The sequence below is a fragment of the Emydura macquarii genome, unplaced genomic scaffold, assembly GCF_026122565.2.
Source record: "Emydura macquarii macquarii isolate MOO-44397 ecotype Brisbane River unplaced genomic scaffold, CSIRO-AGI_Emac_v2 contig_2369, whole genome shotgun sequence".
NCBI lineage: Eukaryota > Metazoa > Chordata > Testudines > Chelidae > Emydura > Emydura macquarii.
In genome coordinates this window covers 1,700,849-1,715,696 of record NW_027132506.1, presented here as the reverse complement: position 1 = coordinate 1,715,696, position 14,848 = coordinate 1,700,849, and the positions used below count along the sequence as shown (strand labels likewise).

At 47.0% G+C, this 14,848-nt stretch overlaps 1 protein-coding gene across 1 annotated transcript in view; it reads right to left on the bottom strand.

The window, feature by feature from the left end:
• CACNA2D2 (calcium voltage-gated channel auxiliary subunit alpha2delta 2) overlaps positions 1 to 14,848 on the bottom strand; it is a 467,666-nt gene that overhangs the window by 20,992 nt on the left and 431,826 nt on the right. The window contains exons 19-24 of the mRNA XM_067561187.1: positions 14,667 to 14,738; positions 13,904 to 13,975; positions 13,545 to 13,606; positions 10,233 to 10,309; positions 7,800 to 7,820; positions 3,009 to 3,069 (exon numbers count right to left, since the gene is read on the bottom strand). Of these exons, the coding sequence (XP_067417288.1) occupies positions 3,009 to 3,069; positions 7,800 to 7,820; positions 10,233 to 10,309; positions 13,545 to 13,606; positions 13,904 to 13,975; positions 14,667 to 14,738 (365 nt within the window). The remainder of the gene's footprint in view (positions 1 to 3,008; positions 3,070 to 7,799; positions 7,821 to 10,232; positions 10,310 to 13,544; positions 13,607 to 13,903; positions 13,976 to 14,666; positions 14,739 to 14,848) is intronic.

Below are 14,848 nucleotides of genomic sequence, written 5' to 3'. Positions count from 1 at the left end.
CTTGAAAACCAACCAGGAGGCAAATAAAAAGAACCCTGTGTGCATTATTTTGGATTTTTGAGAGGCCTGACTCCTGATTTGTGAACGCCTGGGGTCTGAATCAGGGGAGGGAGAGAAAAGTTACTGGATCCCAATGTTCTGGCTGAGGCCATCCAGTGACAGTTCAGGTAACATCTCTGTATTTCCTGCAAACCCATGGCTTGAACAGCCACAGACTCTTTGCTTTCCCACTTCCCTGCTGTTCTTTACATATCTGAGGCCAGGAGTTAATTTCACCAGCACCCGCCATCTTGGCGTTGCTCTGTTGCAGCACGCACGGTGATCTGACTGGGGGTCTTGTAAGAGGACGCTTTCATGCACCACTCTCCAGATGACGCGGCGCTGCTGTCACGGATAGGAATGGAGCAGAGCAGCAGCATCTGTATCTGGCATGCGTGCCCCCATATAACAGCACTGACAGTGGGGGCCTGTGTGTGTGTGAAAGCAGGGTTTGTCAGTAGGGGCATAAAGCCCCCTCCCTGTGTGGGAAGCTGAGCTGGGAAGCCCTTTGCTTTGAATTTCCTGCTGCACTGTGCAAGGTTCAAGTCTCCTCTTTTCATTCCACCAACATGACAGAACATCCTCCCACCTTCTAAGCTTTTCACATGATGGGTAGAAGCCTGGTAGATACCCACAACCCTCTGTTGCTCAAAGAGCTGTAGGCATCCCAAAGTCGTCTTTAACTACAGCCACCTATATATCTACACAAATGAGTACAGATATATGTGCTCACCCACGCACATCGATATCAATATGGGATATATGGTTTCTGAAAAATGCCAGGAGACATATTAGAATTAATGGGATATCATACAGTCTTATTGACACTGATGTAATCTCACATGGTCCTCCTGGGACATCTTACAGAGATATCACAGGCCTCATAGGTTATGGATGCATAAAAAACACGATCCTATTTCTTTTTCTGTGGCGTCACATTATTGATACCAATTTGGAGCAAGGAACATACACAGGAAAAATTTCAAATTTGGAAGATTCTTACCTATTATTACAAAAATGGTTAATATGCAACAAATCACTACAAGGTAATCCCAAAGTTCTCTTCTCTACGTCATTTGGATCTGAATTTCAAACAGGCCAAAGTTCATGACTGTTGGATTGGCCTCTTGGATCTCTGACATACACGAACAACACATTGGTAACACAATGGATCTCTAATAAAAAGCTAGGAATTCATCAAGAGCTTCTGGTAATGTTCTGTGCTGAGAGCTGAGGTTGGAGTCACATGACCCCGATAATGTACAGTAGTTTCTCATAACATGTGGGTTGTTTTTATTTTATTTTTTAAAATAATATATGCTTTGAAATATTATGTCTCTAGTGGACACTGTCTCTGTTTAAATGCCACACTCCTTAAGTGTCTCGTTAATATTGCCTCATTATGAACAAAAAGTCCTAGAGCATTTAAAAGAAAACAATCCCATTGGAGTCCCAGACTATATTAAGGATACATTTATAAATAGCTTATTATGGGTTAGTAAATGATTAACGGATGTTATAAGCATGTTACAGACTTGAGTAGAATGTGTTATAGATCGTTATGAGCACATCAGTAGGTGTTCAGCTGATTCTAAGATATGGTTATAAGCAATCTATTGACCTGTTGGATTCTATAACAACTGCATCAACCATTCATTAAAACATCCAATAACCATTTATTAATCCTTTATAAACTATTTATAAATAGAACCTTAGTAAAAAAGTGTGACCAATATTTCTATAGATTTTTTCCTACAGATTTTAACAGAAATTTCTATCTCTGCTATAGAATTCCACAAAAGCAAAAAAACCTTGTAGAATGGAGTTCCTTATTTATTAAGACCTACAGGTTTTTAGAGTTAGTCCTATAGGACCCTATTAGTTCAATCCCTATTACCTTCTATTAGACTTTTCAATTAGAGTGGAGACAGAGGAACAATAAAAAATGCACTGTTAAAATTTTCACTAAAGTGCATCATTCAATGGGCTCTTCAAGAGTGTTCAAACTCCACCCAGTATTAGTGAAAGCGTTTGTTAATCTTCAGCTTTCCACAAATTTTAGTTAAACTTTCCATGTAGAAGAGTTCCAGAGGGGTAGCCGTGTTAGTCTGTATACAGCAAAAACAACGAGAGTTCTGTAGTACTTTAAAGACTAACAAATTTAGTTTCAGCAGGCATGGATAAGCTTTCGTGGGCTTCAGCCCACTTCCTCAGATGCAGTACCAACTGATGCAGTACCAACAACTGATGCAGTACCAACAACTGATGCAGTACCAACTGATGCAGTGGGCTGAAGCCCACGAAAGCTTATGCATGCCTGCTGACATTAAATTTGTTAGTCTTTAAAGTGCTACAGAACTCTTGTTGTTTTAGTCAAACTATTATTCCTTCAACAATTCAGGCCAAAAGTTTGTTAAGCGCTGCTTGTTATTCTGCCGTTTAAAACCAAATGTATTTGGTCACCCAAAGCTGAATAATGAATTGTTGAACCAAATATTATCCATAATTGAACAATCTGACCAGCTTAGCCAACATGACTGTATGAGGTCACAGCAATCCCAGTATGACCTCTGAGGTTGTCTGCTGATCCGTGAGACTTTTCAGAAACTATAGCTATATATGTACACGTATATACGCCTCATATACAGCTATCCATATATACTGTGCTCACGTATATAAGTGAACAGAAGACAGACACGGGCTGCCGACCGTGGTGGAGGCTCAACAAAGTGCAGGTAGCAGCTCCAGTGTCCGGTTGGCAGACGAGCACACAACACACACAAGAAACAAATTATAAGACAGGCACAATGAGGTGGTGTCAGTTCTGGAGAAGGGGGGTGATGAGAGGGAATATTTGGAGGGGTGGAGGTGGAAATGGGATAGGGGGAGTTGAAGTAGCCCCGGGGTTAGCATGGCAGGTGGGGAGCGTGGTTACATGGACACCTCAGCAAGCTGACACGCAAAGCTACCTGGGCGCAATGAATACATGTCCCTCGGACTCAAAGCTGTTTGGCAGCAGGAATTCAAAATCTGCAACAGAAAGGTAACGTTATCCGGCGGGGGTTTAAAACGAAGAAAGGGGCTTCGGTCTCAGAATATGAGAGAGAGAGAGAGAAAGAAAGAGAGGAATAAACGAAAGAGATCAAACAATTTGCTGATTTTTAACGAGAGAGAAAGGAAGGGACATTTTGTTGGTAACTGCAGCATCGCACAAGGAGAGTTATAGCCAATATGTTGCCAACGTTAGAAAGATTTGGTGATTTGACTGGATTTTGTTTTGGTTTGTGCTCTGAAATGCAATATATTTGATCCATGGTCTATGTATGAATAGGGGCCGTATAGTTACACACACACACACACATATATATAGATGTGCACACATTTATATATATATGCATGTTCAGCAGGTCATATAGGCATCTCTCTCTTATGAGGATTGTTAACAACGAAAAAACCACATGCTAGGCTCATATGGGAAGAAAATTACTAAAACAATTTTTTTTGGGTAATAAAAATCATTGTTCAGGCATCAACATGGCCAAACCAAGGTCCTTTATGAAGACAGTCCAACCAAAGACTTACCCACTGAATAAAAGTAAAATGCAATGCATTGTGGGGGTGATGCTGCCTTCCGCCTGCCAATGGTCTACAGCTCAGCAATAGCCATCCCCCTTGGTCAGGTTGTAATGGCGTCTTTCAAATCTGGATTAAGGTGGAGGGGGTTGTTGGGGCTGTCGGAGCAGCCTAGGCTAACCTTCCTGCTCCTCCAATGGAGGTTTCCAGTTTGGCTCTTACAGATTAAAGGACCCAAGCTGAGGGCCACAATGTTGTCTTTCTGCATCTCCCTTGTTCCCTGTTCTGCATCCTATTAGATCTCCTTGGTTTCCCCTGCCATTGCCATTATCTCTTGGTTATGTGGCGCAGGCATCTGCTCGGTACAAAACCTAGAAGAATAGGAGATATTTGCCACGGGGGGCAATGTGTTGCTGAAGCCTGGCACCATGGGCCCAGGAGAGGACCTGATAGGGTGGGGAATGGAGGAGGAGCCAACCAGAAGCCTTATGGCTGTCAGGAAAGGTGGAGGCCATGCCCGTGTGAGAAAAAAAAACCCCTTGCGTTGCTGAGAGCGACTCTCGAAAGCAAAAAGGTGGATTTTCAGTTTCAACAAAGGCTGAGGTGTCCACAGGCCGCTGGGCAGGGAGTAGGCGAGGAGTGGAGGTGGGGGGTTATCAGTTGTTCACATGACGTTTGGAGACACCCTGGCTTTCCGGTCCAATCATGGATGTGACTTAGAGCTTTGTCCTGCCTCCTTTATTCCTGCAAAGGGACCGCACTCAGATGAGTCGCCCCACAGGAGCCATTGGGATGGGCGATTTGTGCATGGATTACCTGTATGAGCACAGAAGTTGGGTCCTAGGGGTTTTCACCCATAAAAATTGCAGGGAAACCTCAGTCTGCACTGCTGTGGCCTTGGTGGCTGGATTCTGGTTCAGACAAAGGCTAGAGCAGCATATAAGGAGAGGGGATGGAGGAATCCCTCCCGGATGGCCCAAGTGGTTTGGAAGGCAAGGAAGGAAAAACCCATGCCGTGTGTTTGGCACATGACCAATCCAGTTGGGATTTGATGGCCCAGATGGCTAGTCCAGCCATGGGGATGGCTGTTGCCAGCTCTCCATTGCAGGCTCTTTTCTGACAACTCTCAGGCTCAGCTAGCACAGCCCGTCTGCATTTTTCACACGGAGCTGCCCCTACGTACACATAAATACACAGAGATTAAGCATACGAGCAGCCGAGCCCCACGCCCTCCCGCCACCCCGCGTCTTCCCACAGTGCATTGCAAGACACACGCGGCCCTTTGCCGGGCAGCACAGCCATAGGTTGGACTGTTGTTTTCTGTAAGGCGGGGTCTGGATACAAGCCAATGAAAGGAGGAAAAGGAAAGGAATACAAAAACACTAGTCATTATTCCATCAGCATTGCCATTACAGGGTCACTGGGAAGAGGCAACTCAAGGCTGATAGAACAGGGCTGAGGGCAATGCTCCCCTTACCTTTCTCCTTCCTTCCCCTCCTCTGTCTGTCTGTCTGTCTAGGGCATTTGTCTGTCCATCCCTCCCAAGTCATCATGGTCTCTGAGCCTCTCCTCTCCACCTGGCTGGGGGAACTGGTAGAGGAATGGGTAGCGTACAGTGGAGCTTCCACTGTGCGGTGGGGTTGTGTGTGTCTTTGGTGGAAGTGGGGGGTGGCTGGGGGAAGGAGAGCAATGAGTGGCACGTCCCAGCCATCCCCCCGGTCGTCTGCATGCCTGAGAAGATGCAGGGAATGCCACTGGGGAGCTCCGTTCATTTTCCACATGCTCTCTCATGACTTGAAACCCAGCAGCTGTGATTTGCCATTGATCATGGCCCTGAGTCAGAGCCTAGACAACTTAATGGAAAGGGTCTCATTGACTCCGACAGGTTTTGGGTCAGACCCTCCGTGCGGCACAGTGTCACACCAACGTTTGGCCCCGTTGGACACTACTGAGTCCCACAGCATCTGGAGAAGCAGACTGAAGAGAGTCCTGATATTTTTCAAATGGAAGAAGGGCTTTTACAAAGAGGACGGGGACCAATTGTTCTCCATCTCCACAGAAGAAAGGACAAGAAGTAATGGTCTGAATCTGCAGCAAGGGAGATTTGGGTTAGATACTAGGAAAAACTGGGTTTAGGAACTGGGTGGACAAACCCCTGTCAGGACTGGTCTAGGCTGACTTGGTCCTGCCTTAGCGCAGGGGACTGGACTCGACGGCTTCTCGGGGTCCCTTCCAGCCCCATATTTCTAGGATTCAATCGTTTCGCCAAGTATCTCAATGCCTTTTTCCCAGGGAGAGTCTCATCCATGCCCTCCCACTGAATCACACCGGCATTCCTGACAGTGCATGGGCCCCCGGGCCCCCTTTAACCAGACCCTGACACGTCTCCTTTTGGTTTTGCAAGCAAGAGAGGCAAAGTTGGTCCTTAGCTGCCCAATGTCTCTGGTTTTACGTGACAGTGTTTTCAGACTCAGCTGTCCCCAAAAGGCAGGACCATGTCTCGCTATTGCCTGGGCAGGACCAGCCATTTCCTCTCTGTTCACATGACAAATAGAAAAGCGGTGGAGGCAGATGCTGAAGGGTAAGCACTATCCCACTGCCTGGGGTTTAGGGATGGAGCTTCACTCATATCACTGGGAGGCTTACAGCTGCGTACTGGCGATAAAAAATGTTCTAATGCATCTGCCCCACTATTACTTTAGGGACATTAGGGGGGCAGATCACTGGGTCAAATCCAGAAGTTCGTACTGTGGGCGATCTGCCTGAGTAAAGACTGATGGAGTTGGCCCAATCCCTGGAAAGCTGTGCTTATGCTAGGCCACCTCCCACGGGAGTCAACGGGAGTTGCTAGCTGCTCTGCATTTCTTGGGGTCTGACTCTTTATTTTATAAAGGACGGAGAAAACGGAAACCACAGAAGAACTGAGCTCCAGCCAACTCATCCCCCTTTATTTTTCCTCTGAGGATGCTCCTAGATCCCAATACAATGGCCACAGAAATCAACTGGAAGGACTCCCATCGACTTGAAGGGACATCGACTTGGGGCTCCAGGGGATTGTGGGAAATTCATGTCCAAGCAGCGGTACAGCACCACACCAGATTGTACCGTATGTACCTAGAGCCACTTAACTTGAATATACGATGCCAGATAACTCTCCCCTCGGTGCCACCTGACCCAGGATACCACAAGTGGCCGTAACTAGGACTGAACCCTCAGGCCTTCTCTACGCACACCTTGGCAGCACATGGAGACATGTATTTAAATTTAAGAGTTGTTTTTTTGGGGATAAACCCTTCCCCAATTCACTTAAACTAAACCACAGAACCCTGATTTAAATAGCAATAAGAGAGTCCATCCAGCCTCATGCCTCTGTTAAACTAAATCAGCCTAAAATCACACCTTGAGTTAAACCGGTGCAACTTGGCACGTGGACCAGCGTGAGACAGCCACGGTGACACACGATCTGGGGCCTTCCTAATATCACAGTTGAGACTTGATCCTGGAGGAGTAGCTTTGATCCAAGCATGCCATGGACCTGTCTGAGATTCCAGCCCCTTCTTCTGCTCAGCCAACATCTCCCTACTCAGGAGGTCCAGTGCTTAGTATGATTATTAGTTTTTAAGTGATCACTGAATCTAGTTCCAAGTACCTCTGAGTCTGGAGGTCTCTGCACAGCCCTATCCCATTCAGTTTGAGTTGTCTTGAAGAGGAGGAACGCACAGGAGCAAGGGGGAGAGATTTGTAGGGAAGGAGTGAAAGAAGGGAAGAACAAGAAAAGGGGCTGGGACAGGCGGAAGAGCAGGATATTAAACTAGCTACAAAACCTTATTGAATCAAAACAGAACAATTCCATAGGCGAGTGACTCTTTAACGATATCCAATCGAATTTCTGAGCAATGCACAGGAAAGGAGTGCGGACAGAAGTAGGGACAAAGCTCTCATGAACATAACAAGACATGTTGCTTTCAAATAAAGGGGGAAAGAACTGCAGGGAAGGAGTGGAGGAAGGAACAGTTTGGCGGAGGTTTGCAAGGTTAGGCGTGGCAAACGGGCAAGGAAATGGGCAAGCAGGCTGGGTGGGGGAGGTAAGGGAGAGTCGGTGAAGGGTGGGAGTGAGGGGTGGGGGTACTGGACACGGGGTGGTGGTGGTGGTGAAGGGTTAGTGGTCTAAGACTGAAAATACTTGCCCTTCATTTTGATGTTTGGTACTGTGTGAATCCACCAGAGAGAGAAAGCAAGAAAAAAACAAACGAAAAAACAACAAACAAAAAAAAGGGGGAGGGGTTGGGTGGAAAGGAGGAAGGAGGGAGGGCACAAACAATATTTTATTCAATTTATGTTTGAATAAAAATATTGTGTATCATAATCAGACCGAAAGGAAACCTCTTGCAAAAAAAGACATAAAAAAAAAAAAAAAGAAAAGAAAAAAGGCCACAGTAAAATAATAATAAAAAGTATAGATATAACTAGAGAAATATAATATATATATAGTCATATAATCAAAATAAAAATGAAAGTCAGTAGCAAACAGTTGCAACAGTCTTGATATAGAAATGTTCTTACTGAGTTAGCGGACCATGCAAAACGTCAAGGTTAAACGAGACCAGAGAGGGGAGAAGAGAGAGACACGCACGGAGGCACAGAGACAGAGCAAAAAGGAAGGAGAGAGAAGGAATAAGGTATTCAGAGAAAAGCAGGGGGATAGAGAGATCAAGACAGGGAAAGGGAGGGTGTTAAAGTCTGTTATCCCACCTCCACATAAGGGCTATGGGAGTGGCTGCCGAGAGAGCACGGACACAGACCTAGGGTGTGGGCTGAGCAGTCCTCAAGGAGGAATTCCAGGAGCAGCCATGTCTGGGGAGAAGCCCTGGTCTGGATGTGATGTGGTTCACTGCAAACTCTCTTGTGTATAAAACCAACAGGTCTCGCTCCAATCTCTGAAACAGCAGCTGCTGTTCCTGGAGAAGATGTTGCACGCTGCTCCTTCACAACGGGGCACTGGGGCTGGTGAGTGCTAGCCCTTCCTTGCCCAACATGGGGTTGGTCGAGGACCTGAGGCCTACCTGCTCATCTTCCAGTGGTAGCTGCCACCGCTCAGTTGGAGGAAGAGTTCTGGGCCATCCATTTATCCCATTTTTTAACGGTTCAGACTCAAGCTGCAAATCGGGCCGCGGGTGAGAACAGATGCGAGGCCATTCTAGAGCTCACCCTCAGTGGATGTAGCCACGGGCCTGTGCCTGACAACTGATCCCCTGAGCCGCTCAAGCCTGTGTCACAAACCAGAGAACTGATTACTATGATCGCTCTAGAGCTGTTTTTAGGGTGCAGGCTTGGCTTGATGGCCCCAGCCCGTTTACGCTGGCACAGCCTGGCAACACACGATGACTTCTTCATGGAGGCTGAGCAGCCAGGGTGACCACCTAGTGGACTCAGGGTGTGCCCAGATATTGGTGCAGAGAGTTCAGAGCAACACGAGCTCCTTCAAGTGACAGAGGCCACGGGGATTCCCATGGGTATCTCCTTGGGGGCACTGCCCTGGCTCCCGTCATCCAATGCCAAGGAGCGAGATTGGACACTGGTTTCTCCTGGATTCCAAAAGAAGTACATGAAGTCATGGGATTGACTCCCGGCCATAGAGCCGAGACGCTGGCTACCGTGGGGGTTTGCAGGAACTGGATCCCAATGGGGCTTGCGTTGAAGAGGATACCAAACTGCGGCACGGCTCTAGCAAAGAGGTAAGTAACTGGATGGCAGTGTTTGCCTGCTAGCAAGTCCTGCTCCTGCTGGGAAAGGTTTACATGGGTTCTGCTGACTGATGCAGGTGGCCCATTACCCCACCTAGATATATCTAACAAGAGAGGACCTAAGGTGTGGGCTGAGCAACAACCTGAAGAGGAACCCTGGGAACAACCAAACCTGGGGAGATGACTCTAACTGGATATTATGTTGGTTCATTCCAAATTCCTATTGTGAACAAAATCTAACCCCAGGAAGGCCCTATGTTTTATACTAGAGGAAGAGGGGTCTCAGGAGTGACTCTTATCCTTAGGTGGGAAAATAGGTGCTGGCAGAGAATGAGAGAGAGAAAGAGAGAGAGAGAAAGAGAGAGAGAGGTGCACAGGCTAACACATAAGTACACAGATTAATTATAAATTAATTAAAAAGAAAATCAACCAACCAAAACTTAAATCGTAAAAACAAAAGTGATTTAAAACAAAACCCAAAAGAATCTCAACGAAAACAAAACATGCAAATCTTCACAGGCTTTCAAAGTAACTGGCTGCGTCAGAATTATCACCTAGTACATAGAAAGCATATACAGCAGCGCTTCAACCACATCTCCTCTAGATGGGTCTTTGGATTTTTTAGGAAACGTTTTGTTTTAGGGTTTTTTTAAAATTCAAAATCTAAATATGCAACCCTCACATTCCCAAGCAGACAATTCACCTTCTGTTTTAAATGTCATTGTTCGACTCTATTTTGAAATGATTATTATTCATTTTAGTAGCAAAAGTTTTGCTTATTCTTTTCCCCCCACTGGTCATTCTCGGTACCAGCTGGTAGGTTCAGGGTCAAAGGGCATGTGAAAGGGCAAGAGACAAAGGAAAGTGTCTACTTACACTTCACTTGGAGAATCTGGTCGCTGAGGTTTGCCCGGATGTAGTATGTGCTGTAAGGGGGCAAGACCAGCCCCAGGCTATGGAAGGGAAGGAAGGAAAGAATCAGCATTTTTCTAGCCTGTCAAACTATTTCCCAGGGGTAGGATCCTGAATGCCGGTAGGGCCAGGATTTTACCCAATGTGTTTTTCTAGACTCTGGTGTTTGAAAATGTAACTGGGGGCATCTGGGGCCTGATCCCTTAGGATTCAAGGGGCACTCTGTCTTGGGAGCAGGAAGTGACACGTAGCAGAGGGAAAATGTACAGACATGGTCTCTGTTCCTGCATTTGTGAACTACCCCAGCACCCACACGGAGCCCCATGGAGAACAAAGGATCAACACCAGCATGTGCTAACCCTGCTGCTGACTGTCCGACTGAACGCATGTTTGGAACGGACTCTATGCATCCACACTTCCCCATGAAACGTAGGGACAGATGGCTTCAAAGTGTCTTTTGCTAGTACATTCCCTTTAGCCAAATCCAGCTCTTCCCTCCCAGGAGCGGCACCCAAAGTCCATCCCAGGGGGTTCAGGAATCCACAGCACACTCTTCCATTCCTGGTAGCCAAAGGGAGATCCAGGAGGGCATTTCTGCGGCAGCCTCCCTAATTTTCCCCCATTTTGTCCACTGCTAGCCCTGTCATCTCCATTCTGTTCCTGTCCTTCTCCCACACTTCACTCCCCTATCAGCTGTCTGCCCAGTCTCTGCTCTCCCCACACATGTCCAGCCCTCTAACAGCTGGAATCCTCTGACCCCTTTCCATTGCCTTGTAGGGATTTGAGTGGCATCATTTTTATCAGGCCACATGCCAAAACCTAGCACAAAGATTATTCCCCTAGCCCTCCCTGTATGCCCCAGCCTCCGAGACGGAGCTGCACCATCCCCTTATGACTGCCCCCCTAGTGCTTCCTTCCCCACCCTCAGCCCACTGTTTTGTCACTGTTATGCATGGAATCAGATGGCCCGCTCTCCAGAGCAGGGACTGTGTGTGGTTTCTCTAGTCCCTAAGTAGCCTCGGGGAAAAAAGTAATTAACCATGTCCATGCTTTGCAGCAATCCCTAGGGAATAGATATACATGCAATGAACGTGTCTACCCACTAGATGGTAGCCTTCCCTGAGGCTCTAGAAGCCATAGCGAACAAGACCTGTTTTTCTATGGGGAACATCTACAGCTCTCACTGATTTAAGGGGTGATGGGGAAGCTTAGCACCTTTAAAAACTGGTCCATGGTTGTATTTCCCCCATGGCTGCTGCCCTCTCTCTTCCCGTGGCAGGTAGGGTGCAAACCTTCACGAGCAATGCACAGGCATGATTTCACATGGGTCCCAACCAGCAGTCTGCCCTCATTCTACTCTAGCAGGTATTATCAGGCAAATGGCAGAGTCTGGTTGGCTGGTGAATATTTCAGGCCCTAGCAGAAGACAGATGGGAAGGTCACTGTAGTTTGCCCCCAAATTCTGAGAACGGACGTCAGATAATTTGACTTATTTCTCCAGTAAAACTCAAGTGCCAGAGATGCCGGTTTTGTGATAATAATGCTACAATATAACAGTATAAAGTCAGAAAGTCAGAAAATGCCAATTAAAAGATGCGCACCCTACTTTCGTTCTGCCCAGATGTTATTAATTATTAGTAAGTATTAATTCCTATAAAATCTCTAATTACTAAAGGTGGTTGGAAATGGTTTTCCCATCCCAACAGGATCTTTGGGATTTCAAACATTTTTCCTGTCCTGAATCGGGATGAAATGTCAAAATCTTAAAATTGGTAAAAAATTCATAACGGGTTAATCAAAATGTTTCATTTTGAAAATATCAAAATGTTTCATTTTTTACTTTTAATCCCCCCCCACCTTTTTAACCATCCATTAACTAAAATTTCTAAACAAAAAGTTTTTTCGAGCTGAAAATGTTTTCGGTTTGAAAATGTTGAAATAGGACATTTTGACAACTTCAGAACACTTTTTCCCCCCAACATTTTTTGGAATCGGGAGATTTGTTGAAACCGACCATTTCTCGCCAACAGTTTTGATTTTGATGAACCACCATTTTCTAATGGGAAAATGTTTTGTTGGAAAATTCCCGACGAGCTCTATTAATTACTTCATCACATACTAATTCCCAAATAATACATCAAATCACTTTCCCCTGCAGTTTTAAATACGCTTGTTATGGCCCTGAGGAGTCTCTCTTATTCCTTGCACATCTTACAAGGCTTTAGCAAAAATTCTATGCTACCATCTAGTATTTGAAAAATAGACTGAGATCGTGTGATTAGGGTGTATTGTAATGTATATGCATAAGAAGATAGAATTAAGGTGGTACGTGCAATCTCAACTTGGGCATTTTCTGAATTTTGAATTCTTAACTGTGCAACTTTAATGATTTATTAAAGTAGTTTTTTTGTTAATGGAATTTCCTAATTTTTTTTTTAAAAGAAGAGAAAAATCCATGTCTTCAAACGCCTAGGCAGCGTGAATTACATTTTAATAGAGAGTATCTGCTGGACACCTCTTCATGTATCCAGGATTATGTAACACCCTTGCACAATTGTTGGCATGGGGAAGTAACAATAGGAATGTTTGTCGTGAAATCTGGTGTCTTTCAATGCAGTGTAATTTGCAAGATGAAATTCAATGTACTTACACTTAGGAAGGAAAAATCAAATGTACAGTTACAAAAGGGGGAGTAAATGGTTAGGAGGTGGTATTGCCGAACAAGATCTGGAGGTTAGAATGGATCACAAATTGAGTCTGAGTCAATAATGGGATATTATTGCAAATAAAACTAATATCATTCTGGGGTGTATTAATAGGAGTATCGTGTGTAAGACATGGGAGGTCACTACCCAGCTCTACGGGGCACCGGCGAGGCCTCAGATGGAATGCCGTGTCCAGTTCTAGGTGCTGCACTTCAGGAAAGATGTGGACAAATCAGGGAGAGTCCAGAGGACAGCAACAAAAATGATCAAAGGTTTAGAAAACCTGACCTCTGAGAACAGGTTAAAAAAACTGGGCATGTTTAGTCTTGAGAAAAGAAGACTGATGGGAGGATAAAGCCAGGGACCAAACCCAGATCTCCTGATTCCTAGCCCAGGGCTTTAACCACTGTTCGATTTGTCTTGGACCCCACGCCTGTCATCAATTTTTCCCTTGACAGCCGATGGCTGGCATCCAGCTGATTTTTCCCACTGCCGTTTTGTGCCTTCAGAGGGGTAACAATGGATGGAGCAGAGCCCGCCCACCCCCTCCTGCCGGCCGCACGCTGCTGACCTGTAGTTGGTGCTTTTGATAGGGGTCCAGGTGTAGGTCCTGATGACTTCATCGATGTATCGCTAGAATTCCAAGGGGGACAGGACACAGTCAGGGCTCAGAAGGAGATGCTGAAATGGCAGCCTGGTTGCTACAGCCCACGGACAGGGGAGCGTCAGGAGTCGCACTCCAAGCTCTGGGTGCGACAGGCCCCCCATGAGCCAGGATTCTCCCTGTCCCAGGCTCCAATGACCTTGGAGACCCCCGTGTTCCAGCGTTGCCCCCACGAATACAGTAGTTTAAGAGCCAGCTGACCAGGACCTCCCTGTTCACTCCCCCATCTCCACTCTAACGCCGCCTGGGCCCTGGCAAGCCCTTACCTCATCCAGGGATTTGATCAGGGTCTTGATGACTCTTTGCCCATTGTCACCATCGATCATACTTCTCCGGATCTAGGGAAGAGGCAGGAAGGAATGTGAGCCCTGACATACACCGTCGCTCTGCGCCCAGGAGGCTGAGCCCTGGGCAGGCTGCTGGCTGGGCTGGCTCTCAGCGACCCTGTCAGCACTTCAGGCACACGGGGAGGGGAGAAGGACCTAATGTGGTCAGCCAGGAGCCCAACAGATCACTTGGCAGGGAGAGCAGGGCCTCCTGCAGGCCCCAGGGCCATGGAGACGGAAGAAGAAGGATGATCACCTCTCTGACGGCTGGGAGGAGTGGGTGGGATGGGAGTGGAGGATGTTTATGGAGTGAGAGCTGGGTCTGAGCATGTTCACAAGCTCCAAATCCCCTGTGCGGGACCGCTTTCCCCACCGCAGTCAGGATCCATGCCATGCAATGTCCCCTCCCCGGCCAGTCTGCAGTATTCAGCCATGTGTGGGCCAGCATTCAGGCTGGGGCGGGGCAGAAGAAAGCGGTTCCCTCTGCAGCATGTCTGGCAGCCTCTCTGAAGAGCGAGTTCTGGGGGTTTCATTTCACCACGCAGGAGCCAGTATCCTCTGCACAGAAAGCTGCAGGCTGCAGGGCCTCTCTGCCAGCGCAGGGGGCCCTCAATGCTGCTTTTAAATCAGGCTTTGCCTGCATAAAGTGAGTCCCTGGTCTTGGGGGGCATGCGGAGGGGAGGCAGGGGAGAGCTCAGCTCACCTCCTCCTTGTTCTCATCCTCCAGCTCGGCATCCAGAAAGTCCAGGGTCACGGGCTCTCGGAAATTGATGATCTGAAAGGAGGAGGCGGCTGGTGAGAATCGAGGGCTCACGGGCAGTGATCAGCAGAGCCGGGCCCAGGCAGCGTGGAGCCAAGTCAAGCACCCAAGCCAAACCTCCCGAG